Source organism: Hypomesus transpacificus, chromosome 23 (assembly GCF_021917145.1).
Source record: "Hypomesus transpacificus isolate Combined female chromosome 23, fHypTra1, whole genome shotgun sequence".
Taxonomy (NCBI): domain Eukaryota; kingdom Metazoa; phylum Chordata; class Actinopteri; order Osmeriformes; family Osmeridae; genus Hypomesus; species Hypomesus transpacificus.
This window is the reverse complement of record NC_061082.1, coordinates 1,250,976-1,275,440: the sequence shown is the minus strand read 5'-3', so window position 1 is coordinate 1,275,440 and position 24,465 is coordinate 1,250,976. Positions and strand designations below refer to the sequence as shown.

The 24,465-nt window shown below is 43.9% G+C and overlaps 2 protein-coding genes and 42 non-coding genes across 44 annotated transcripts in view; 1 reads left to right on the top strand and 43 right to left on the bottom strand.

The window, feature by feature from the left end:
• The window catches only part of cxcr2 (chemokine (C-X-C motif) receptor 2), a 45,166-nt gene extending 30,196 nt beyond the window's left edge, over positions 1-14,970 (bottom strand). The window contains exon 1 of the mRNA XM_047047869.1: positions 11,424-14,970. Coding sequence (XP_046903825.1) covers positions 11,424-11,486 — 63 coding nt within the window. The 5' untranslated portion in view covers positions 11,487-14,970. The remainder of the gene's footprint in view (positions 1-11,423) is intronic.
• trnal-caa lies at positions 45-127 on the bottom strand. The gene has a single exon. It is a non-coding gene; the product is annotated as a tRNA-Leu (tRNA).
• Positions 365-447, bottom strand: trnal-caa. Its single transcript has one exon. It is a non-coding gene; the product is annotated as a tRNA-Leu (tRNA).
• On the bottom strand, positions 520-602 carry trnal-uaa. Its single transcript has one exon. It is a non-coding gene; the product is annotated as a tRNA-Leu (tRNA).
• On the bottom strand, positions 1,125-1,207 carry trnal-caa. The gene has a single exon. It is a non-coding gene; the product is annotated as a tRNA-Leu (tRNA).
• Positions 1,280-1,362, bottom strand: trnal-caa. Its single transcript has one exon. It is a non-coding gene; the product is annotated as a tRNA-Leu (tRNA).
• Positions 1,445-1,527, bottom strand: trnal-uaa. Its single transcript has one exon. It is a non-coding gene; the product is annotated as a tRNA-Leu (tRNA).
• Positions 1,696-1,778, bottom strand: trnal-caa. The gene has a single exon. It is a non-coding gene; the product is annotated as a tRNA-Leu (tRNA).
• trnal-caa lies at positions 1,851-1,933 on the bottom strand. Its single transcript has one exon. It is a non-coding gene; the product is annotated as a tRNA-Leu (tRNA).
• Positions 2,006-2,088, bottom strand: trnal-caa. Its single transcript has one exon. It is a non-coding gene; the product is annotated as a tRNA-Leu (tRNA).
• Positions 2,326-2,408, bottom strand: trnal-uaa. Its single transcript has one exon. It is a non-coding gene; the product is annotated as a tRNA-Leu (tRNA).
• Positions 2,577-2,659, bottom strand: trnal-caa. The gene has a single exon. It is a non-coding gene; the product is annotated as a tRNA-Leu (tRNA).
• Positions 2,731-2,813, bottom strand: trnal-caa. The gene has a single exon. It is a non-coding gene; the product is annotated as a tRNA-Leu (tRNA).
• Positions 2,896-2,978, bottom strand: trnal-caa. The gene has a single exon. It is a non-coding gene; the product is annotated as a tRNA-Leu (tRNA).
• Positions 3,051-3,133, bottom strand: trnal-uaa. The gene has a single exon. It is a non-coding gene; the product is annotated as a tRNA-Leu (tRNA).
• trnal-caa lies at positions 3,206-3,288 on the bottom strand. Its single transcript has one exon. It is a non-coding gene; the product is annotated as a tRNA-Leu (tRNA).
• On the bottom strand, positions 3,371-3,453 carry trnal-caa. The gene has a single exon. It is a non-coding gene; the product is annotated as a tRNA-Leu (tRNA).
• On the bottom strand, positions 3,526-3,608 carry trnal-caa. The gene has a single exon. It is a non-coding gene; the product is annotated as a tRNA-Leu (tRNA).
• Positions 3,691-3,773, bottom strand: trnal-caa. The gene has a single exon. It is a non-coding gene; the product is annotated as a tRNA-Leu (tRNA).
• On the bottom strand, positions 3,846-3,928 carry trnal-uaa. Its single transcript has one exon. It is a non-coding gene; the product is annotated as a tRNA-Leu (tRNA).
• trnal-caa lies at positions 4,001-4,083 on the bottom strand. The gene has a single exon. It is a non-coding gene; the product is annotated as a tRNA-Leu (tRNA).
• Positions 4,166-4,248, bottom strand: trnal-caa. The gene has a single exon. It is a non-coding gene; the product is annotated as a tRNA-Leu (tRNA).
• trnal-caa lies at positions 4,321-4,403 on the bottom strand. The gene has a single exon. It is a non-coding gene; the product is annotated as a tRNA-Leu (tRNA).
• Positions 4,476-4,558, bottom strand: trnal-caa. The gene has a single exon. It is a non-coding gene; the product is annotated as a tRNA-Leu (tRNA).
• On the bottom strand, positions 4,796-4,878 carry trnal-uaa. The gene has a single exon. It is a non-coding gene; the product is annotated as a tRNA-Leu (tRNA).
• Positions 5,047-5,129, bottom strand: trnal-caa. The gene has a single exon. It is a non-coding gene; the product is annotated as a tRNA-Leu (tRNA).
• trnal-caa lies at positions 5,201-5,283 on the bottom strand. The gene has a single exon. It is a non-coding gene; the product is annotated as a tRNA-Leu (tRNA).
• On the bottom strand, positions 5,366-5,448 carry trnal-caa. The gene has a single exon. It is a non-coding gene; the product is annotated as a tRNA-Leu (tRNA).
• trnal-uaa lies at positions 5,521-5,603 on the bottom strand. The gene has a single exon. It is a non-coding gene; the product is annotated as a tRNA-Leu (tRNA).
• On the bottom strand, positions 5,676-5,758 carry trnal-caa. Its single transcript has one exon. It is a non-coding gene; the product is annotated as a tRNA-Leu (tRNA).
• trnal-caa lies at positions 5,841-5,923 on the bottom strand. The gene has a single exon. It is a non-coding gene; the product is annotated as a tRNA-Leu (tRNA).
• Positions 5,996-6,078, bottom strand: trnal-caa. Its single transcript has one exon. It is a non-coding gene; the product is annotated as a tRNA-Leu (tRNA).
• trnal-caa lies at positions 6,161-6,243 on the bottom strand. The gene has a single exon. It is a non-coding gene; the product is annotated as a tRNA-Leu (tRNA).
• trnal-uaa lies at positions 6,316-6,398 on the bottom strand. The gene has a single exon. It is a non-coding gene; the product is annotated as a tRNA-Leu (tRNA).
• On the bottom strand, positions 6,471-6,553 carry trnal-caa. Its single transcript has one exon. It is a non-coding gene; the product is annotated as a tRNA-Leu (tRNA).
• trnal-caa lies at positions 6,636-6,718 on the bottom strand. Its single transcript has one exon. It is a non-coding gene; the product is annotated as a tRNA-Leu (tRNA).
• On the bottom strand, positions 6,791-6,873 carry trnal-uaa. Its single transcript has one exon. It is a non-coding gene; the product is annotated as a tRNA-Leu (tRNA).
• On the bottom strand, positions 7,042-7,124 carry trnal-caa. The gene has a single exon. It is a non-coding gene; the product is annotated as a tRNA-Leu (tRNA).
• Positions 7,197-7,279, bottom strand: trnal-caa. The gene has a single exon. It is a non-coding gene; the product is annotated as a tRNA-Leu (tRNA).
• Positions 7,363-7,445, bottom strand: trnal-caa. The gene has a single exon. It is a non-coding gene; the product is annotated as a tRNA-Leu (tRNA).
• On the bottom strand, positions 7,518-7,600 carry trnal-uaa. The gene has a single exon. It is a non-coding gene; the product is annotated as a tRNA-Leu (tRNA).
• trnal-caa lies at positions 7,769-7,851 on the bottom strand. Its single transcript has one exon. It is a non-coding gene; the product is annotated as a tRNA-Leu (tRNA).
• Positions 7,924-8,006, bottom strand: trnal-caa. Its single transcript has one exon. It is a non-coding gene; the product is annotated as a tRNA-Leu (tRNA).
• A 3,470-nt stretch (positions 14,971-18,440) lies between the features above and the next one.
• gjc4b (gap junction protein gamma 4b) lies at positions 18,441-24,297 on the top strand. The gene is made up of 3 exons (XM_047047290.1): positions 18,441-18,906; positions 21,556-22,741; positions 22,925-24,297. The coding sequence occupies exons 2-3, from the start codon at positions 21,589-21,591 to the stop codon at positions 22,936-22,938; spliced, it is 1,167 nt and encodes a 388-aa protein (XP_046903246.1). The 5' UTR covers positions 18,441-18,906; positions 21,556-21,588; the 3' UTR covers positions 22,939-24,297.
• Positions 24,298-24,465: the final 168 nt, after the last annotated feature.

The window sequence follows — 24,465 nt, the reverse complement described above, 5'->3', positions numbered from 1 at the left end:
AAACCAACAACCTGAGGCCAAATGTATCCATCATACAACAACAATACCAGGAGTGGGACTTGAACCCACGAGGATTTACATCCATTGGAACTTGAGTCCAACGCCTTAACCGCTCGGCCATCCTGGTGGTTTGCTGAAAGAAATTCAACTTAAATCAGTCGTCAAACCAACAACTGAAGGCTAAATCGATCAATGTAAATACCCGGACTGGGGTTCGAACCCACGAGGATTTACATCCATTGGAACTTGAGTCCAACGCCTTAACCACTCGGCCATCCTGGTCACGGTAAGCTTTTAATTCGACCCGAAATCGATGTCAAACCAATAACCACAGGCCACGTTTCTAGGGAAAACAGAACCAAAATACCAGGAGTGGGGTTCGAACCCACGAGGATTTACATCCATTGGAACTTGAGTCCAACGCCTTAACCGCTCGGCCATCCTGGTGTTTTGCTGAAAGAAATTCAACCTAAATCAGACATCAAACCATCGCCAGAACACTAAACCGATCCAAATAAATACCAGGAGTGGGGTTCGAACCCACGAGGATTTACATCCATTGGAACTTAAGTCCAACGCCTTAACCCCTCAGCCATCCTGGTCACAGAAAACTTTGAATTCAACCCAACAAGGATGTAAAACCAATAACCACAGGCATACTTTCTCGTTAAAACATTACCAAAATAAAACGAGTGGGGTTCGAACCAACAAGGATATAAACCTTTCAAACCAACAACCTGAGTCCAAATGTATCCATCATACAACAACAATACCAGGAGTGGGACTTGAACCCACGAGGATTTACATCCATTGGAACTTGAGTCCAACGCCTTAACCCAGGGGTGTCGAGCTCCGGTCCTCGAGGGCCGCTGTCCTGCATGTTTTAGATGTTTCCCTGATCCAGCTCACCTGATTCGAATGAATGGTCGTTATAACAACCCTTTTAATTGAATCAGGTGTGTTGGAGCAGGGAAACATCTAAAACATGCAGGACAGCGGCCCTCGAGGACCGGAGTTCGACACCCCTGCCTTAACCGCTCGGCCATCCTGGTGGTTTGCTGAAAGAAATTCAACTTAAATCAGCCGTCAAACCATCAACTGAAGGCTAAATCGATCAATGTAAATACCAGGAGTGGGGTTCGAACCCACGAGGATTTACATCCATTGGAACTTGAGTCCAACGCCTTAACCACTCGGCCATCCTGGTGGTGTGCTGAAAGAAATTTAACTTAAATCAGCCGTCAAACCATCAACTGAAGGCTAAATCGATCAATGTAAATACCAGGAGTGGGGTTCGAACCCACGAGGATTTACATCCATTGGAACTTGAGTCCAAAGCCTTAACCACTCGGCCATCCTGGTCACGGTAAGCTTTTAATTCGACCCGAAATCGATGTCAAACCAATAACCACAGGACACGTTTCTCATTAAAACAGAACCAAAATACCAGGAGTGGGGTTCGAACCCACGAGGATTTACATCCATTGGAACTTAAGTCCAACGCCTTAACCGCTCGGCCATCCTGGTCACAGAAAACTTTGAATTCAACCCAACAAGGATGTAAAACCAAAAACCACAGGCCTACTTTCTCGTTAAAACATTACCAAAATAAAACAAGTGGGGTTCGAACCAACAAGGATATAAACCTTTCAAACCAACAACCTGAGTCCAAATGTATCCATCATACAACAACAATACCAGGAGTGGGACTTGAACCCACGAGGATTTACATCCATTGGAACTTGAGTCCAACGCCTTAACCGCTCGGCCATCCTGGTGGTTTGCTGAAAGAAATTCAACTTAAATCAGCCGTCAAACCATCAACTGAAGGCTAAATCGATCAATGTAAATACCAGGAGTGGGGTTCGAACCCACGAGGATTTACATCCATTGGAACTTGAGTCCAACGCCTTAACCGCTCGGCCATCCTGGTGGTTTGCTGAAAGAAATTTAACTTAAATCAGCCGTCAAACCATCAACTGAAGGCTAAATCGATCAATGTAAATACCAGGAGTGGGGTTCGAACCCACGAGGATTTACATCCATTGGAACTTGAGTCCAACGCCTTAACCACTCGGCCATCCTGGTCACGGTAAGCTTTTAATTTGACCCGAAATCGATGTCAAACCAATAACCACAGGCCACGTTTCTAGGGAAAACAGAACCAAAATACCAGGATTGGGGTTCGAACCCACGAGGATTTACATCCATTGGAACTTGAGTCCAACGCCTTAACCGCTCGGCCATCCTGGTGATTTGCTGAAAGAAATTCAACTTAAATCAGACATCAAACCATCACCAGAAGACTAAACCGATCCAAATAAATACCAGGAGTGGGGTTCGAACCCACGAGGATTTACATCCATTGGAACTTAAGTCCAACGCCTTAACCGCTCGGCCATCCTGGTCACAGAAAACTTTGAATTCAACCCAACAAGGATGTAAAACCAATAACCACAGGCCTACTTTCTCGTTAAAACATTACCAAAATAAAACTAGTGGGGTTCGAACCAACAAGGATATAAACCTTTCAAACCAACAACCTGAGGCCAAATGTATACATCATACAACAACAATACCAGGAGTGGGACTTGAACCCACGAGGATTTACATCCATTGGAACTTGAGTCCAACGCCATAACCGCTCGGCCATCCTGGTGGTTTGCTAAAGAAATTCAACTTAAATCAGTCGTCAAACCATCAACTGAAGGCTAAATCGATCAATGTAAATACCAGGAGTGGGGTTCGAACCCACGAGGATTTACATCCATTGGAACTTGAGTCCAACGCCTTAACCACTCGGCCATCCTGGTCACGGTAAGCGTTTAATTCGACCCGAAATCGATGTCAAACCAATAACCACAGGCCACGTTTCTAGGGAAAACAGAACCAAAATACCAGGAGTGGGGTTCGAACCCACGAGGATTTACATCCATTGGAACTTGAGTCCAACGCCTTAACCGCTCGGCCATCCTGGTGTTTTGCTGAATGAAATTCAACTTAAATCAGACATCAAACCATCGCCAGAACACTAAACCGATCCAAATAAATACCAGGAGTGGGGTTCGAACCCACGAGGATTTACATCCATTGGAACTTAAGTCCAACGCCTTAACCGCTCGGCCATCCTGGTGGTTTGCTGAAAGAAATTCAACTTAAATCAGTCGTCAAACCATCAACTGAAGGCTAAATCGATCAATGTAAATACCAGGAGTGGGGTTCGAACCCACGAGGATTTACATCCATTGGAACTTGAGTCCAACGCCTTAACCACTCGGCCATCCTGGTCACGGTAAGCTTTTAATTTGACCCAAAATCGATGTCAAACCAATAACCACAGGCCACGTTTCTAGGGAAAACAGAACCAAAATACCAGGAGTGGGGCTCGAACCCACGAGGATTTACATCCATTGGAACTTGAGTCCAACGCCTTAACCGCTCGGCCATCCTGGTGTTTTGCTGAAAGAAATTCAACTTAAATCAGACATCAAACCATCGCCAGAACACTAAACCGATCCAAATAAATACCAGGAGTGGGGTTCGAACCCACGAGGATTTACATCCATTGGAACTTGAGTCCAACGCCTTAACCACTCGGCCATCCTGGTCACGGTAAGCTTTCAATTTGACCCAAAATCGATGTCAAACCAATAACCACAGGCCACGTTTCTAGGGAAAACAGAACCAAAATACCAGGAGTGGGGCTCGAACCCACGAGGATTTACATCCATTGGAACTTGAGTCCAACGCCTTAACCGCTCGGCCATCCTGGTGTTTTGCTGAAAGAAATTCAACTTAAATCAGACATCAAACCATCGCCAGAACACTAAACCGATCCAAATAAATACCAGGAGTGGGGTTCGAACCCACGAGGATTTACATCCATTGGAACTTAAGTCCAACGCCTTAACCGCTCGGCCATCCTGGTGGTTTGCTGAAAGAAATTCAACTTAAATCAGTCGTCAAACCATCAACTGAAGGCTAAATCGATCAATGTAAATACCAGGAGTGGGGTTCGAACCCACGAGGATTTACATCCATTGGAACTTGAGGCCAACGCCTTAACCACTCGGCCATCCTGGTCACGGTAAGCTTTTAATTTGACCCAAAATCGATGTCAAACCAATAACCACAGGCCACGTTTCTATGGAAAACAGAACCAAAATACCAGGAGTGGGGCTCGAACCCACGAGGATTTACATCCATTGGAACTTGAGTCCAACGCCATAACCGCTCGGCCATCCTGGTGGTTTGCTGAAAGAAATTCAACTTAAATCAGTCGTCAAACCATCAACTGAAGGCTAAATCGATCAATGTAAATACCAGGAGTGGGGTTCGAACCCACGAGGATTTACATCCATTGGAACTTGAGTCCAACGCCTTAACCACTCGGCCATCCTGGTGGTTTGCTGAAAGAAATTTAACTTAAATCAGCCGTCAAACCATCAACTGAAGGCTAAATCGATCAATGTAAATACCAGGAGTGGGGTTCGAACCCACGAGGATTTACATCCATTGGAACTTGAGTCCAACGCCTTAACCACTCGGCCATCCTGGTCACGGTAAGCTTTTAATTTGACCCGAAATCGATGTCAAACCAATAACCACAGGCCACGTTTCTAGGGAAAACAGAACCAAAATACCAGGATTGGGGTTCGAACCCACGAGGATTTACATCCATTGGAACTTGAGTCCAACGCCTTAACCGCTCGGCCATCCTGGTGATTTGCTGAAAGAAATTCAACTTAAATCAGACATCAAACCATCACCAGAAGACTAAACCGATCCAAATAAATACCAGGAGTGGGGTTCGAACCCACGAGGATTTACATCCATTGGAACTTAAGTCCAACGCCTTAACCGCTCGGCCATCCTGGTCACAGAAAACTTTGAATTCAACCCAACAAGGATGTAAAACCAATAACCACAGGCCTACTTTCTCGTTAAAACATTACCAAAATAAAACTAGTGGGGTTCGAACCAACAAGGATATAAACCTTTCAAACCAACAACCTGAGGCCAAATGTATACATCATACAACAACAATACCAGGAGTGGGACTTGAACCCACGAGGATTTACATCCATTGGAACTTGAGTCCAACGCCATAACCGCTCGGCCATCCTGGTGGTTTGCTAAAGAAATTCAACTTAAATCAGTCGTCAAACCATCAACTGAAGGCTAAATCGATCAATGTAAATACCAGGAGTGGGGTTCGAACCCACGAGGATTTACATCCATTGGAACTTGAGTCCAACGCCTTAACCACTCGGCCATCCTGGTCACGGTAAGCGTTTAATTCGACCCGAAATCGATGTCAAACCAATAACCACAGGCCACGTTTCTAGGGAAAACAGAACCAAAATACCAGGAGTGGGGTTCGAACCCACGAGGATTTACATCCATTGGAACTTGAGTCCAACGCCTTAACCGCTCGGCCATCCTGGTGTTTTGCTGAATGAAATTCAACTTAAATCAGACATCAAACCATCGCCAGAACACTAAACCGATCCAAATAAATACCAGGAGTGGGGTTCGAACCCACGAGGATTTACATCCATTGGAACTTAAGTCCAACGCCTTAACCGCTCGGCCATCCTGGTGGTTTGCTGAAAGAAATTCAACTTAAATCAGTCGTCAAACCATCAACTGAAGGCTAAATCGATCAATGTAAATACCAGGAGTGGGGTTCGAACCCACGAGGATTTACATCCATTGGAACTTGAGTCCAACGCCTTAACCACTCGGCCATCCTGGTCACGGTAAGCTTTTAATTTGACCCAAAATCGATGTCAAACCAATAACCACAGGCCACGTTTCTAGGGAAAACAGAACCAAAATACCAGGAGTGGGGCTCGAACCCACGAGGATTTACATCCATTGGAACTTGAGTCCAACGCCTTAACCGCTCGGCCATCCTGGTGTTTTGCTGAAAGAAATTCAACTTAAATCAGACATCAAACCATCGCCAGAACACTAAACCGATCCAAATAAATACCAGGAGTGGGGTTCGAACCCACGAGGATTTACATCCATTGGAACTTGAGTCCAACGCCTTAACCACTCGGCCATCCTGGTCACGGTAAGCTTTCAATTTGACCCAAAATCGATGTCAAACCAATAACCACAGGCCACGTTTCTAGGGAAAACAGAACCAAAATACCAGGAGTGGGGCTCGAACCCACGAGGATTTACATCCATTGGAACTTGAGTCCAACGCCTTAACCGCTCGGCCATCCTGGTGTTTTGCTGAAAGAAATTCAACTTAAATCAGACATCAAACCATCGCCAGAACACTAAACCGATCCAAATAAATACCAGGAGTGGGGTTCGAACCCACGAGGATTTACATCCATTGGAACTTAAGTCCAACGCCTTAACCGCTCGGCCATCCTGGTGGTTTGCTGAAAGAAATTCAACTTAAATCAGTCGTCAAACCATCAACTGAAGGCTAAATCGATCAATGTAAATACCAGGAGTGGGGTTCGAACCCACGAGGATTTACATCCATTGGAACTTGAGTCCAACGCCTTAACCACTCGGCCATCCTGGTCACGGTAAGCTTTTAATTCGACCCAAAATCAATGTCAAACCAATAACCACAGGCCACGTTTCTAGGGAAAACAGAACCAAAATACCAGGAGTGGGGTTCGAACCCACGAGGATTTACATCCATTGGAACTTGGGTCCAACGCCTTAACCGCTCGGCCATCCTGGTGTTTTGCTGAAAGAAATTCAACTTAAATCAGACATCAAACCATCGCCAGAACACTAAACCAATCCAAATTAATACCAGGAGTGGGGTTCGAACCCACAAGGATTTACATCCATTGGAACTTAAGTCCAACGCCTTAACCGCTCGGCCATCCTGGTCACAGAAAACTTTGAATTCAACCCAAGAAGGATGTAAAACCAATAACCACAGGCCTACTTTCTCGTTAAAACATTACCAAAATAAAACGAGTGGGGTTTGAACCAACAAGGATATAAACCTTTCAAACCAACAACCTGAGGCCAAATGTATCCATCATACAACAACAATACCAGGAGTGGGACTTGAACCCACGAGGATTTACATCCATTGGAACTTGAGTCCAACGCCTTAACCACTCGGCCATCCTGGTGGTTTGCTGAAAGAAATTCAACTTAAATCAGTCGTCAAACCATCAACTGAAGGCTAAATCGATCAATGTAAATACCAGGAGTGGGGTTCGAACCCACGAGGATTTACATCCATTGGAACTTGAGTCCAACGCCTTAACCACTCGGCCATCCTGGTCACGGTAAGCTTTTAATTTCGACCCGAAATCGATGTCAAACCAATAACCACAGGCCACGTTTCTAGGGAAAACAGAACCAAAATACCAGGAGTGGGGCTCGAACCCACGAGGATTTACATCCATTGGAACTTGAGTCCAACGCCTTAACCGCTCGGCCATCCTGGTGTTTTGCTGAAAGAAATTCAACTTAAATCAGACATCAAACCATCGCCAGAACACTAAACCGATCCAAATAAATACCAGGAGTGGGGTTCGAACCCACGAGGATTTACATCCATTGGAACTTAAGTCCAACGCCTTAACCCCTCAGCCATCCTGGTCACAGAAAACTTTGAATTCAACCCAACAAGGATGTAAAACCAATAACCACAGGCATACTTTCTCGTTAAAACATTACCAAAATAAAACGAGTGGGGTTCGAACCAACAAGGATATAAACCTTTCAAACCAACAACCTGAGTCCAAATGTATCCATCATACAACAACAATACCAGGAGTGGGACTTGAACCCACGAGGATTTACATCCATTGGAACTTGAGTCCAACGCCTTAACCGCTCGGCCATCCTGGTGGTTTGCTGAAAGAAATTCAACTTAAATCAGCCGTCAAACCATCAACTGAAGGCTAAATCGATCAATGTAAATACCAGGAGTGGGGTTCGAACCCACGAGGATTTACATCCATTGGAACTTGAGTCCAACGCCTTTACCGCTCTGCCATCCTGGCTGTTTGCTGAAAGAAATTCAACTTAAATCAGCCGTCAAACCATCAACTGAAGGCTAAATCCATCAACGTAAATACCAGGAATGGGGTTCAAACCCATGAGGATTTACATCCATTGGAACTTGAGTCCAACGCCTTAACCGCTCGGCCATTCTGGTAATTTGCTGAAAAAATTCAACTTAAATCAGACATCAAACCATCGCCAGAAGGCCAAATCAATCAAAGGAAATACCAGGAGTGGGGTTCGAAACCACGAGGATTTACATCTATTCGAACTTGAGTCCAACGCCTTAACCGCTCGGATATTCTGGTAATTTGCTGAAAAAAATTAAACTTATATCAGACATCAAACTATCGCCAGAATGCCAAATCAATCAAAGGAAATACCAGGAGTGGGTTTCGAACCCACAAGTATTTACATCCATTGGAACTTGAGCCCAACGCCTTAACCGCTCAGCCATCCTGGTGATAGAAAGACCGTACTTCGAACCAAAATCGATGAGCACACAAGGATTTATAAAACAGATGTGTACAATAATGAATTTTCTTCTGCACCACTAGAGGTCAGCAGCTACTGAAAATCATCTAATCTGAATTACCCATATGTTCAATCAAATCCACAATCTAGAGTCGAGAGAGACAGTGGTTCAACAGCTGTAAGAGGGGTATTGTGTGTTTGTTGACCTCTAGTGCATAATGGATTTCTCTCTATTCATGCAAACTGTCATATATTGGTCAAGCTGCAGATGTAGAATCAGACTTTTTAACTAAAGCTCTTTTATGGTAACTGAAGTCCCTGAAAGTGTGTCTCTCTCTTACTTCACTGAGATGTTAAGCCTCTCAGATAAGGAATGGTATCCATCATTACATTTTCAGAAACCCATCTAAAAGGTGTGCATAAAAAAAAAACTGATGTTGGTTATTTAAAGGACCGACTCAATCAGCACATTCCTGTAAGTGACCAGGTTGTGTTTACGTAACCAACTGTCACCTGTTACTGACTCTTATCTTCAGACGTCAGTGGGGGGACTGTGCTGTGTAGTTCAAGAGGTTAGCAGCTTTCAATCCCTGCCTGCATGTTGCTATGGATAATAGTGTCTGTTAAATTAATTATTGTTGTGCCTGGTTCATGCCCACACCCTCCTGATAAAGGCTGTCTTCCTTTTGCTGGTTCTCCTGTTATCAAGCAGGAAACAGAGATGTTGAAGCAGTTCTTCCCTGCTTGGTGCACATCTCAACACATGTCTAAACCAGGCAATGGGGTTAACTGTCACTTGTTGCCTAGCTGTATGATTTGACACGTGTTTCAAATGTATGTCATGTTAATATGTAGTAGATTCTGTGTTTTGATCATTGTACATTTGAAGGTTACACATTGAGGTTCCAGTAAGGACACAGGGTCTTAATTTATGTCTCAACATGTATCCGTCTACTAGTATGAAATTAAAGAGTAGACACAAACTGTTGTAAAGAGTTAGTTTAGTGTTTGGCTTTCCTAAACACGCATGATATTGCGCTTGGCAGGTTGAGAACCTAAGATCCACTGACTACAAGCCAATAAATGTACAGTCCCACCTTTAACAAACCCACCATCTTAAACAGGATGTTTGGTTGCAGTATACACAGAAGATGTGACTGTGTCAACGAACACACTTCCTTTGTGACACAGTCGAATGCTCCAATGGAATGCTTTAATGTATCTATTTAGAAGAGTTGGTCCAGTGACGGTCATTCCGGGCAGTTCTAGAACAGCTCCACATTGCCAATTGGCATATTCTGAAGTATCTGAGTCAAGCCTTAAATAGCCTGTGTTTTTTCACAGAAAAGAAGGGAGCCATTGAAACCTTCCACAGAAGGCTGCTTGTGTTTTACTAGTGGCTGAAAAAGGGTTCACATACCTGGGGTTGTTCTCACAAAGCATTACTTTTTTAGGGGTATGTGAACTAAACCCCTTGGTCCTGCTCCCATGTCTGCACACTGACCTCCACATCCCTCCTCCCCAGCCCCAAAGCATGCATGTTTACAAACACTGCTTGATATGTTATAGCTGTCATAATCTAAAGAAGTGTAGGGTCTTCTCTGATAAAAAAACTAAAAAAACTTTTAGGCTGTGCTTACCTTAATGGTGTTAAAAAGTGGTTGAAGAAAAGTATGTGTAATTGTCTACATTAATTGTGTGGCTGAAGTCATGCTATGACAAGCATGGGGGTATTGTGAACAGGAAAACGATAACACAAAGGAATGACCAGGCTAAAATGTTGTAGTTTACAGATAAAATACATCCTTCCCCACAGAGGGCGTTTCTCCACTATTAACTGAACTTCACACACGTCACCTGCAGCAGAGTCTGTCGCCAGTACATGATTAAAATATGAACAGACTCCTTTGTCTCCTACATTGCTGTCCTTGAGTGATTGTCTTGTTTTCATGATCACCATCTTAATGACTGTCATTGTCAGAATGGAATCCTCTACATGACTGACGACTCAATGTTGTGGGGCTTTGTCTCAGAATCAGCTGCCTCACGCTTCGCATTCAACACAACTTGAAGAAGAAGAACTGACTGGGAAGAAAAACCACTTCATCTTCAGACTGAAGCTAAGCTAAACACACACACAGAAAAATATACACGTCAATGAACCTCAAGCACTTGGGCACAACAATGAGGCAAAGGCAACCGATTCACGGTATTCAGACTAAGCCAAACTAAATGTTAATGCATAAACCTAAAACAAATATTTAGTTCTGTTGTAACATTTATAGGATGATTTCCCAGCATCAGAATCAGAAGATACACAATGGTGTGTGTCATCACTGATTTTATTATTCCACCCATGATATCAGGAGTGACACTATCTACTCAAATCATAAGATTTTGCTTACATGTTCGTTGAAGATGAATCCCTGTAAAAAGCTAGACTGCTATGTTGCTTAATGGTGTTCAGCAATGTGTTAGCAGGCAAAGATGTACGTTTCAATATTTTTGGATGCAACTTTCATATCCATGTACAATAAATGATGGCACTTCAAAACACTAAGGCAGAGTTTCCCAAACATGGATAACACCTAAAATAAGAGAAACAAATCTGTGAATATCTCCACAGAAGGGGTTTTAGTCTAGGACTAGGCTTAATCAATGTTTGAAACTGGACCTAAGTGTGTATGTGGGTCGTGTGTGTTTGTGTGTCCCACACCAAACGCAATGTGAACACATTTAGAAGAATTGAGTCCTACTTATTTACTTCCAAGTCATGACATCTCAGTTTCTGCACATTCCCTCCTTAAACTCTCATGAACACGCTCATCCACACCTAGTTTCCTGTCAACCCTGTCTGGTCCATTCTCAACTGACTTTTCCAAATTGAGCCTCACCCACCTCACCCTTGAGTCCTTCACGTCACTAGATGCTTGGACACCTACCTTGAATTCTCCATGATCCCTTCTTTGTTTGATGCCCCTCTCACCAAATCTGCTCCACCACATCCTCCAATTCAGATTTCAAATTACAGGCCACATCCCTCCTTGGTTCATCTGGTTTACCAACGAACGCTTACGTTTAATAAGGGTATCTGTATGAATGTCTACCTAGCCTAGTTATTGAGATGCAAAGCCACAAATTTGTTGCACTTAAATCAGATTAAAATCATTGCTTCTTACAAGCAATGATTGTACCTCATAACTATTTAGAAGTTTCACACGTTGTGTCCATAGTTAAAAGCGAACACTATTGTGACTGTGAAACTGTGTCAACCCTATCCCTCAGGCCCCACTGCCCCCTGTACCCTGCCTCCCTGTGTACACCCATGACAGACTAAAGGGTGTTCTTGTTAAGAGCGACACCTGAGCTGTAAGTCTAGCTCGTGTTTGAACAGACTCTTGAGAAACGGGCTATGTGAGCTCAGAGCCTCCACCAACAAACACACAGGGCTAACGTAGGAGGGTTCCACAAAAGATCTTTCTTCGTCATTCGCCCGAGAAATTGGGGATGATTTCTCTTTAGAAAGTTCGAAATTTGTCATGAACGTGTGGAGCAATTCACAGGGGACTCTTGACTCCAGATGTATAGTCTGCCCTGCCCTGGACTTGCCCTGGCCTGTTTCTTCAGTGTGATGATGGTTGAGTGTATATTGAGCATTGCATCAGGCAACCGCTCTTCGCACACTTATTGTATTTGCCTGCTACAGTCCTCTTGTCAAGACATGCCTTCTAGTTCCTGAACACACGCCAAGCAAACAGGTGACTTCACCCAAAAATCTTCAGTTTGGAACTTCAGCAAGTACCCAGACATGTGTGTGTGTGTGTGTGTGTGTGTGTACAATACAAATGCTCTTCTCCATTGAATAATAGGATGAGTGTGTTTAAAAGAATTGTGTATGTATTATATTCTGTTTATAATTATGTAATTTATCTTATTCTATTTTAATTTGTAGCTTTACTAAATTGTTTTATTATCATTATTAGGCAGGTCAGTCAGGAACAAATTCATGTTCAAGATATATCAGGGGTCTCTGTCTCTACAATGATAATTTCATGCCTTTAGAACTTCGTATAGCATTTCAGAATAGCGTGTTATTGAACTGTTTTGACGTCTGAAACCCATTACCATACATCAGAGCAGATGTTTCTCAGAGAGTTGAGATCAGAGAGCCACATGAATGACCAAATGGTGCGTTTTTTTGTCCCTCTACAGATGGTTTTAGGAGACAGACTCTCAGGAGTAGCTCTTCACAGGCAAGAGAGCAGAGCTTCGACCCACGACCTTCACCACGACTCAGCGACACATGCCCTTCAATCCTTTTGTCATGCGTTCGTTCCCCCTTTGTCATGCTAAAGACCAACTCCTGTTTGCAGATGGGGTTGGGTGTCGAGGGCCGATGATCCAGAGTAGTCCGTAGAGCAAACAGTCACAAAAAGCCCTGTACTGAGACTGTTGTTGACTTCCTCATGTCCAGTTAGGGCCTTGAAGGGAGATGTTTGTGAGGGAGAGAATCACCCTCTTGAAAGACGGGATTGTGTTTCAGGACAGAGAGGGCTATTGCTCTTCAAGGAAATGTTTTGACACTTGGAACAAGACTAGAAGTTCACTCTCACCAAATAACACAACTACAAATGGGTGGTTTTATTTGAGCAGATCATACTAACTGTTGCTAAGCATAAAAAAGTAACTTTTTTTGTTTGAAACGCAACTGACTTCCAAAAGATTTTGTATAAACAAAGTAGTTATTCGTGTCCTGTCTAGCTTTACCACAAAACCTATTTTGTACTGCTCCCTGCCCCACAGAGACAGTAACATTGACCCCTCCTGCACCAGATGGTAACCATCAACATTTCCACACAGGCACGGTCATTCACACTGTCATTTTCGTAGGCATTTCAGCAGACAGAGTTGCGTTTGTGCCAGAGTTTCTTGCTGCTGCTGCGACAAACAGCGATGCTAAAACACACGCCATGCGTTGTGTGCCTGATTATGATACCAAATCACAAAGATGTTGCTTAAACTGACGTTTCATCATTTTGGGACGACAGAGTTTAAAAACACAAAATACTTTTAATAAGATGCAAGCAAGAGGCTTATTGCTTAATCACAGTAACCCCTGTAAGTGTTCTGGAACTCTCTGGGCTTGTGTTGCCTGATATTTCTCCCCCTGTGTAACCTGAAGTGTAACCCCAGTCAGTTCTCATGGTTGGAGTCTTATGACACCCTTCCCTAGGCATGAGAGTGCGTGCAGACAGTGGACAAGCTGTCAGAGGAAAACCATGTCCTCCTGCACCACCAAATAGACACACACACGTGCAAGCATACATACCCTTTACCCGACTGTTTTGTTACTTGAGATTATTCCCTCGACTTTTGGGATGTGTGAATAGCTAGGGTGAAGACTGATTGCAGCACTCTCACAACCTCTTTGTTGAGTTAGAGAGACAGCAGTGAGTATTTGGAATGGAGATCAGCTGAGGCCTATTCAAGGTCAGGGTTAGGCTGATAGACGTTCCTCCATGGGAACACGAACCAAACTATGCTGATTTCTTGATGGCCAAAAGTAAATAATGAAGTAAATAATGAATTATGTAAATAATGAAGCAGACGGGTCAGAATGTGTGTCCTAATGATTTTTTGTACATTAAATATACATGTATATAGTTTGCTATGCACACATTCCCCAATCCTGTTCATTTTCCCTTGATTGATGACATAAACCCTATTCTTGTAATTCTGTGGGTTTAGAACTATAGAATGTGTGCGGTGATTTAGCATTTACTCAGCACATTTTTCCCTCTATCCTCCTAAACAAAAATGTAGCTGCCAAGTCTCCAAAACATTTATGGCTAGCAGTCAGGTAAAGTCATGCTGACTTAATCAGAATTCAACATTGATTTCCTGAATAGAGGGTATTCTTTCACACTATTAAATTAAACGTATGACTTTATGGGAACAATGACATCGTTTTGAATTGCGCAACCTTGGCTGCAGATGCAGCCAGCTGCTGTGTGCAGTCACGTGCCAGTGGAAATATGCTGGTTTGAGCTGAGGGGCTCCAATGTTTAGTCTCCTTGACCTCGTTGTGCAGTAACAATCATACACTTAAGTCAAAACACCAAATGTGCCCTTTTTCTGACTGTGTACATATTACCTCAAACGATTACTGAGAAATAAAGACCTTTTCTTGGTTTCCCTGAACCTGTCTACATCAACCTACTTCAGTTACATTTACGCACCCCATTTTATTCTCTGCTTTCACAACAGTGTGTTTAACGGTGTGTTTGACTAAGTCTCACCGACCCAGACAGACAGCAGTTACTGTTCAGGAGGGAAAATAAGTGATAATATGCACCTTCCTGCCACAGTAAATAATGTGTTTGTGTGAACTTACATGGCAATAAAAACCTATTCTGATTCTGATTCTGATAATCATCTCTTGCCCCCACTTTAACCAACCCCCGACCACCCTCAACACAACCTACCATCTGGTCTGGGGGGTGGGGTTGTCTGGTTTCCTTGGCAACACCGAACCCTCTTCCCCCTATCTGGTTGGGGGCTCTTTGTCCTGCGCACGCTGTTCCGTTTGCAACCTGAGCACACAGGGGAGGGGGTTGGGTGCGCATGCGTGAAACAAATAGAGGGGTTCGCTTCAAGGACCTGCAACTGTAGCCAACACACACCCCAGTACTGCGGCCTCCACCCCCTACTCTACTGTATGCAAGCTGCAGCAAAGCAGCCTTACCATCCCCCGTAGACACACCATGCTCTCTGAGCTGCAATGCTGATTGGGAACACCAGTGTCACAGCTTACCACGGAAAGGCTTTAGAGACCGTTATCCTCAGCTGAACTGCTCTTTGTGTGTGAGGTGTGCTTGCCTGAGGATGAGTCAAATTAAATCATTTGTAAAAACATTATGTATAATAAATTATCAGTGGGGGAACCACAATATTGCCTCCACATTTGCAGACTTAAATTTGGCTTTTTCTTCTTCATCTAATGTATTGTTGATTCCTTATCAATAAAAAAGGCTAACTAAATTTAAAAGGCTCTCATTTCTCATTATAAACCAAACAGTATAAAAAAAGAATCTAATTATATTGTAATAAATGTTCCTTCTATCTAAAATGTGCTTATAAAGAAGATGCTGTAACGCTGTCCGTGTGAATCTGACTGTTAATAACCGCAACTAAACCACCGCACAATTATGAAAACTCACAGACTTGTCTCCAGATGCAGCTAACTGCAGTAATCATGTGGACATGTGCTTGAGGTTTGGGGGGAGGGACTTTGTTATTAGTCTCCTGGACTAAGTAGTGGTTAGATCGCTGTGTGTCTCAGTATCATCCACCACAGAATAAACACCAAACTCTCCCACTGAGCACATAGGGCCAGCTACAACGACTGCTCTCAAGAAATTGCGATACTGGTTTTGGGCCCTGGTCTCCACTAAAAGACCGGGGTGTTCTTAGAAACCGTAAGAAAGGAGGAAGTGGCTTGAATACTTCACACCTGTCTGCGAGCAGATGGACATGCAGCCAGGTGTGAACGGCTCCTCTCAGGTCCTGCTTTACAATCCTTTGGCTTCCTGGGCTTTGTTCTTTGTCCTTTGTACCTCACAACCGCAGTCGTAGCAACAGTTGGAACTCAAAGGTGCAATAGATTTTTTCAATGAAAGAAATAAAGGTTTTGTACCCTTTAAACATGTTGTGTAAGCTAATGAAGCCCTGTAAGAGTTGCTTAGCAACACAGACAGATCAGTGCCAGTGGAATGTCAATTATTATTTTTTGCTACTTTACAACCAATTATGTTCCAGTGCTCCTATTCCAGCCAATTGCCTTCGGCTAGGCGGGGCCTTCCTCCTTGACTTATTTTGCGACACCACTGTCAATCAAACTCGACTGGAGGAAAGCATGGACTTTCATTTTAAATTATATTATTACCTAGTGCAGCTTTAAGAAAGGAGTCAACAACGTGAAAAATGTCTAGGGGTACAACTATAAAATTGTAACTATGCATATTATTAACTACGTTGGTATAACAAGGGAGCAATAGCTGGATAAGGTGTCCAAGTCCTTATGTATACTGACTACCTGTTAACAACTGCAACTGAACTGTAATAAAGACTCTGATCAGGAGTGGTTCTCAAAGGAGCTGCATTAGATGCAATGTTCGTAACACGCATGGGGCCTATTAGACTTCCTGGCATGTTCCTCAGCTTGGGTGTAGAACTGTGAATGAAAGTGTAGCAATCCAGGGAAGGTTTACTGCTGAACTTAATTACTTTAGTGTGTCAGAAACCTACAGATGCAATTTGTTAAAGCTACCTGACTCTCTTCTGGCAACACTTCACAAACTAACCAACTGAGTTGTGTTTTCATGTTGGGAACATGAGGGTCAGGGGGAGTACACTCAGTTCCTGGACTAACAGGTGAACTTTTTTAATGTGTTCAATTTAAATGATTATATGGAAAAAGCAAGGAGAAAAAGAAATAGAGTGAGAGAGTTCAGGTTTTCCAGAAAAAGAAAAATAACAGTTGAATCACATGAAACGTTTAACTGCTGAGTAATGCCACTGCGTAATGCTTGAGTCCAACATGTTCTCCTCAATAACCTCTGTGCCGTCATGTTTATGGGGAAGTCTGGAGCATATTTCTGCTTTCACACTAACTGCGCCACAGCAGTGATCCCCAAATCTGACTAAAAGCCCTAACTTAAGCTTAAAGTGGAGGAACGTGATGCCACTTAAAGATCTTGCTCAAGTTATCCGTCGTAAACCAGTTGCTGAGTCACACGTTTCCAGTTGAGGGTGTATCCAGCAGTGACAGAAAGAGGAAGCTGAACACAACGAGGTGGTGATTCACTCTGGATCAGGTCACATGCATGAAGGCAAACTCTTGGCAAAGCACTTTTTTCTGTAAAAAAAACTAAACAAAAAAAACCAACGCTATCACATTAACCTCATAAATGTTCCTGTTGTTTCACAGACTTCTATTACGTGTTTTGTAAAGAGAGGCACACCTTTCATTTTGTTTATTTGAAGAACCATGACGCTAGTTGATGTTCCTTGGACCTTGGAGTGTGTTTAATGAGGACACATTAGTGTCTGGCTGAAAGCATGCTTGTGGCTTACAATGCCCCCACCCCAGAAGGGGGAAGGGGCAGACATTCCTGCCATGACCTTCCTGTTTAGAACCGATATTAAACAATGAAGAACAATTCTATGAGACGGTCAGGTCCAAAGAGCCTTGGCAGAAAATCTAAAGACCTGCACCAAAACACAGAGGTCCACGGTTAGATGTAGAACTTTAGCAAGCCATTCAAACTGGAGTATGAATCGGTTTGCTTGTCAGTTTGTGAAGCAGTGTTTTCTTGCACACTGGCGATAACACGATTCCAAGAAACTGCAAGATTAATCATTTAGTCCGGTCGCCAAGAGAATAAATCCAAGTTCAGAACTGAGCTCAACGAAATGTAATCACAGGTACGAGGGCACAATAGTTATCCAAGAACTGCAATCACTAAAGTGGATTTCTCACCTTCCAATGGAAGCTGATTTCATGGCGTAGATGGCAAATGGGACACACTGTCACACTAATAGGAGGGCATTGATTCAGCACCAAGACACAATGCTGAGCAGTAAACAATGTGTCTGTGATTCACTAAGAGAGCGTACCAAGTCATCAGCCCGGCCTGGACAGACCCAATTTTGCCTTGAAGAGGAAACATAAATCACGGTCTATAAAGGTCTACGTCCCCAGTCCACCTCAACCACACCATCCACCACAGCCTTGAGTTCACAGTGCCATCATTGTGCTTGTAGTTTCAAAACAAAGGCCAGCGTTATGGGGCTTGTGAAGGAGGCCCACCCATCATTGTAGTGTGGTGGAGGAAAGGTTTCAAGTGACAACTACTTCCGAACACCCACTCCTACAGGAAAACAAGGCTTGTTTCCACAGTAGATACTACAGCCAACCAACCAGCGTGATAGTTCAGGAAAATATAGACTTCCATTCCTTCCTCCATTATTTTATATTTATACATAAATAATTGGGAGGACTTCTGTGTCTACTCTTAAAAATAGCAAGTCAAAAGCTTTAAATCGCATGTATGGACGATATTCCAAGTATTGCATCAGTAATGTTGAATATCTTTCACATCGCACCTCCCACTCGCGTTTAGGGTGTGGGGTACGCATGCATAGACGGGGAGGAGAAAAGGGGGGAATTGGGACATTCTTTGTCTTCACCCCACCATTTGGAACCCCGACTCGAAGGAGCTGGTCTCGTACTAGCCACTTGAACTGAACGGACTTGTGAAGAGTGACGCTTTGTTGTGTAGTTGAAGGAACTAGGGTAAAGCGCACACAAGTTTTTTGAGCGTTCAGATTTCAAGGGACTGAGGAACAAATCTACATCTCGAGGTAAGCTAAGACTATGGTAATTTAGCCGTACATTAACAAAGCAATGCGATAAGTATTTTTTTTACTCGGCTAGCGTCAGCATGCAAGCTAGATGTTAGTCAGCTTCCAGTTGAGATATTGTTGGTAAATATAAAATTGTATAAAAGCTTCCAAACAGCTACTCTTGTGAATGTTAGCGTGCAACCTCTAGTCAGTTTAACATGCGAGACAATACACTGTCGAGATGGGATGTATGTAGATGGTCAGCAAATTGAGCTATTCAGCTAGCAAGCTAAGTATTGCGCGCGTCTCGTAGGACATTATCCGGCAGCACAAATGTGGCATCAATTTGGCAACATCTGTATAAAGTCCCAATTACATGTATCCTGTATGTTGTGTACTGAAATGGCCAGTGGTGACATGTAAGGCATGATTTTAGTAAGCCAGCTAGGTACAATTTTGAAGAACGGCTGTCTGCAAAATGCTTCGTCTGGAACTAGCTCGCTAGCCAGGTGATGGAGATGATGGGACGCACGAGACGCTTGAAGCTCGCGCACACCGGACTCGTGGCAACAGGAAACATCTCATTTAGGGGGTTGTTCGCTTGCACCCACCTTACGACAGCCCAAGGTGGTGCAAGGAAAATCAAACTGGTTATCAAGAAAACAGTACCCATGCTTAGTGGCACAGATTATTTACAGCACGGGGTTGTTCCCTATGGCGTCCTCTTGACGGTTTTTGCGTGTTAAATTACACAATTGCACACATCAGGTTTCGTGTTGCTTTTGTTAATAAATCGAGTTTCTTTTAGCTCCACGTTTTCTGCTCCTGGCCACTAAGCCCTGAGCGTGCCCGGCAACCTGGCTGCGTTCAATGTTAGCCCCGAGTTCCAATTCACGATGGAAATCCACATCTAAAATGTTGCAGATTTTCAGTTTCATATACGTTGACATGTTACAGGGTTACCGAATGTTATTTTGAAAAGGTTCCATGTCTTGGGAGTATGGAGGAATAAGTTAATTAAGGCTTACTGAGGGCTTACTGCTGACTTAGGTTACTGTTTACGGCTTCCCCAGCAAAGTATTTCACACACGCCAAAAAGTAAACTATTAACCGAAGGGTGTCTTGTGGCCATCTTGGAACCACCTGAGAGAATGGACAAAGCACTGAGGTGTCACTAGACGTTAAATGTGGGTTTATTTCATGTCTGGAAAGTAAAAGCTACTGGCTAAAAGACAGTGGTTCACCCTGTGGTAGTTGACTCCATAACATGGACGTTAGATTGAACTATGCTCTCAGAACAACCGCTACCCCCGGGGCCTGACCCTAACCCACATTATGAGTGACAGAGCGGGCTATCGATTTTAACTCCACCCCATCCCTTGTCATGGATCGTGAGAAGATATCAAAACCCCTGTCAGTAGTACCCATATGGTTGTGTTTGGACATGTTGACAACACTTCCAACACCCCAACGGCACTTGGAATAGTACAGAAGCCCTGTTCTGCCAACAGCCTGCCAAAGTTCATAAAAAAAAATTAGGATCATAGCAAAAAAAGTGTGTACAGTCTGAACTGGAATTCTCTAAGTTGCCTTTATCCTAAAAATTACAAAATAATATTGGCACTCATGTTTTTAAACACACAAACTAAAAGGTTAATTAATCACTCGTTAAGTGCCATTGGTGTCAGGTGTTCTTCACCTGAACACATGAGTCATGTTCACAAACACTAGTCTTCTTGTAAGTCTCGGGAAGCCCTTGTGTCTATGTTCTTTCATGTGATTACATCTAACACTCCTGGATTCCAGTAGTTGAGTGAAAACCAGAGGCCTTGGTAAGTAATGTACTAGGTTACTTTTTTAAAGATTAGTCTCCAGCTTTCTGGAGTTTTCTCCTAGCCATCTGAGGGGTGGCTTTAAAAGCTCTAGCCTTCCACTGTCAAATGACGACAACAGAATAACTCTTCTTTACTCAAATTGTGAACAGGGTGTGAATTGGTGTCTTGTGAGATTATGGTGGAGATGATTAAACTCAAACATTCAGTTGTGAATGTACAGTTTGACTGCATGCACAGCAGTAAGACCAGCTTGATTCTGTTCTGAGGCAAATTCCATGAAGCTTAAGATAAGATGTTGAACTTGTGTAAATGTTAAAGGCAAAGCAGCCACAGCTAATGGACTAGCAGCTGTTGAATTACACTCCCCTCACAACGAAGCATTCCACAGCAGGATTTAAATGTTGTCAAAGGTCTCTGGTTGAGCTTATCTCCCATGTGTAAAATATGCCGACCGCTCGGAGATGATTAACTGTTGAAACTTTAAAGCTTGAAAATGAACGCCACCTGGTGGCCATTGGTAGTGTCTTACTCCTGCTAATTGTCTGTTGCATTGTGCAATTCTTTTTGATAATCGAGTTTGTTCATTTTAATCCAATTTACACAGCTTTAGTATCTTAAAATATATAATAGAAATTATATAATCAGGGAATTGGTCATTTTTGTAAATTTGGACTGTTAATCAACAATAATCATATTTCTTACCCTGCCAATGCATCCTACCAGTGAATTAATCTGGAATGTTTTTGGTAACATGACAGATTTAACTTTCACAATTTCCACAGTTACTGATAATGTGGTCGCTCAGCTGTAATCAGATCCCTCCTCTCCTCAGATCTGAGAGCTCCTCCACGACCACAGACGCACCATGAGTTGGAGCTTCCTGACGCGTCTACTCGATGAGATCTCCAACCACTCCACCTTCGTGGGCAAGATCTGGCTCACGCTGCTGATCGTGTTCCGCATCGTGCTTACAGCCGTCGGGGGGGAGTCCATCTACTACGATGAACAGAGCAAATTTGTGTGCAACACCCAGCAGCCTGGTTGTGAGAACGTTTGCTACGACGCCTTCGCCCCGCTCTCGCACATCCGCTTCTGGGTGTTCCAGGTGATCATGATCACCACGCCCACCATCATGTACCTGGGTTTCGCCATGCACAAGATCGCCCGCATGAGCGACGACGAGTACCAGCCGCGCGGCCGGAAGAGGATGCCGATGGTGAGCCGCGGAGCGAACCGTGACTACGAGGAGGCGGAGGACAACGGCGAGGAGGACCCCATGATCTCTGAGGAGATCGAGGTGGAGAAGGAGAAGGAGCCTGCCCCCGACAAGGGCAGCAAGAAGCACGACGGGCGAAGGCGCATCAAGCGCGACGGCCTGATGAAGGTGTACGTTTTCCAGCTCCTGTCGCGTGCCACTTTCGAGGCCGCCTTCCTGTTTGGCCAGTACATCCTGTACGGCCTGGAGGTGTTGCCCTCCTACGTGTGCACGCGCTCGCCCTGCCCTCACACGGTCGACTGCTTCATCTCCCGGCCCACAGAGAAGACTATCTTCCTGCTCATCATGTACGGCGTGAGCGCCCTCTGTCTGCTGTTCACGGTACTGGAGATCATCCACCTGGGCGTAAGTGGCCTGAGGGACTGCTTCTGCGGGCCGCGCTCTCGACCGCCCACCCCCCGCCACCCGGCTCTCTCTAGCCAGAGGCCCTCCCTGTGCCGCAAGGTGCCGTCAGCGCCCCCTGGCTACAACACAGCGCTGAAGAAAGACCTGCCGGGGAAGCTGGGGTTCCGAGACAACTTGGCCGACTCGGGCCGCGAGTCGTTTGGAGACGAGTCTTCGTCGCGGGACCTGGAGAGGCTTCGGAAGCACCTGAAGCTGGCCCAGCAGCACCTGGACCTGGCCTACCAGAACGATGAGAGCAGCCCATCACGCAGCAGCAGCCCAGAATCCAACGGAACGGCCGTGGAGCAGAACCGCCTGAACTTTGCCCAGGAGAAGCAGGGCAGCACCTGCGAGAAAGGTGAATGTTGCTTCTAGTGTTCATGAGAACTGATGATAATAGTTAGGATTTTTCCCTTGTATTTTACTGTGAGTTAACCAAGATGTAAACACTTTTTTACTTTTACCAGTCAGTCAAGTCATGACAATTTGTCTTCAAAAAATGGTAATGTGTCACTGATGGACATCTTCTTTCCGTCCTCAGGTCTCCGAGCCTAAGTCTAATCATTCCCTCTAAGACGTTCACACCATGGCTGGTACACAGACAGGAGCGTCTCACGGTGTGGACAGGACCAGCGTTGAGCCTGGACCCAGACCAGGGGCCGGCTTCACCGCAGGATCCCCTCCCCCTCACCGCCCCCTCCTGGCTTTACTTGATCACGTGTTTCTCAAGATCATAAAGTGCCCATAAACTGTTACCTGAATGAGACCTCGTGCCTGTTTTTCCCTCAGGGCCACTGGGTTGATTTAGTTTTACATTTGTTTTGTCTAGGAATTAGGAATTTTAGGTAATTCTTTTATATATATATTTGATGTTTTTATTCTCCTGGTCAACGTTCTGTGGGATAGACTACATCTCTAGTTTTCCCTGCCATCAGAGTTTACATTTGAGCTCTTCCAATAATAGCAAGTTCAGCACAAAAATGCAAGACGTACTTTGAGGAGTACAACATATTTTAGTTTTTTGTGGAAGATTTGACCTTTAGTGAGTCAGTGCTCATAGCTGTGCACTGGGGGGCTGGAGGCCAAGGCCTCTAGATTAGAGGCAGCCCCCCCCCCCCCCCCCCCCCCCCCAAGTCTGTTCAGTCTGAACTGGAATCCTGTTTGTAAGGTGCCTTTATCCAAAGGAGTACAACATAAACCTGGGTAATGCTTGAATACATGTAAATTGTGAGCTTGTCTTTATACTGTTGAACGTTTTGATACTGCTTTGATATTTTCCTTTTGTTTGGTTGAACTGGCTGGCTGATCTTGGCATTCCTGTTGGAGATACAGGCAGCCTTTTTTGAATTTACGAGTGCAATGGGCACTTTTGTGATGCCTGTGTTTACTAGATTGAGGACAGTCCATTTATATTGACTTTTTATACAACTTAACCAGTGGTATACTCAATCTTGACGCCACAATATACAATTAAGCTTAGTTCTGACGCTTCTTGTGGTCACTGGTTATAAGTATCAACATGTAACCCTTTTGTGATGTGCTCAGAAATCATCTCAAGGCGCCAAATATTATGACATCCTAAATGTTTTTTTAGGCATGTGTTTTTTTAGGCTTGTGTTGGTTTTCTATGCAATTCTAAATGGGATAGATCCACAATGTCGTGCTACATATCGGCTGGTAACTTAACAGTCATTGATGATCCCAAGCTGTAGCATCAATAAGGTTATGAACGGTCATTAGAACGGAGGGTGGTGTCAAGATGCCTTGAAAATGCACTAAATGATAGCGTTAGTGTATTACATCATGTCAGTGCCATTGAGTAAACTGTCATCTCATATTTTTGAAACTTTCATACTTTTTTTATACTTTTGTATTTGTATTTTTGTGTTTCCTAATAAATCAAATTTGAACCAACATTTGTCCTTTTTCATTTGCGGACCGATCATTTCTCAACAATGAGGTATAACTATTGGATTTAGCTTTGTTCTAACATTAGCCAGAAGATGTGAAAACTGTAAATCTAAATATGTACACAATAACTCAGATAAAGGAATCTATCCTTATCAATGTCTCAAGTCCAGT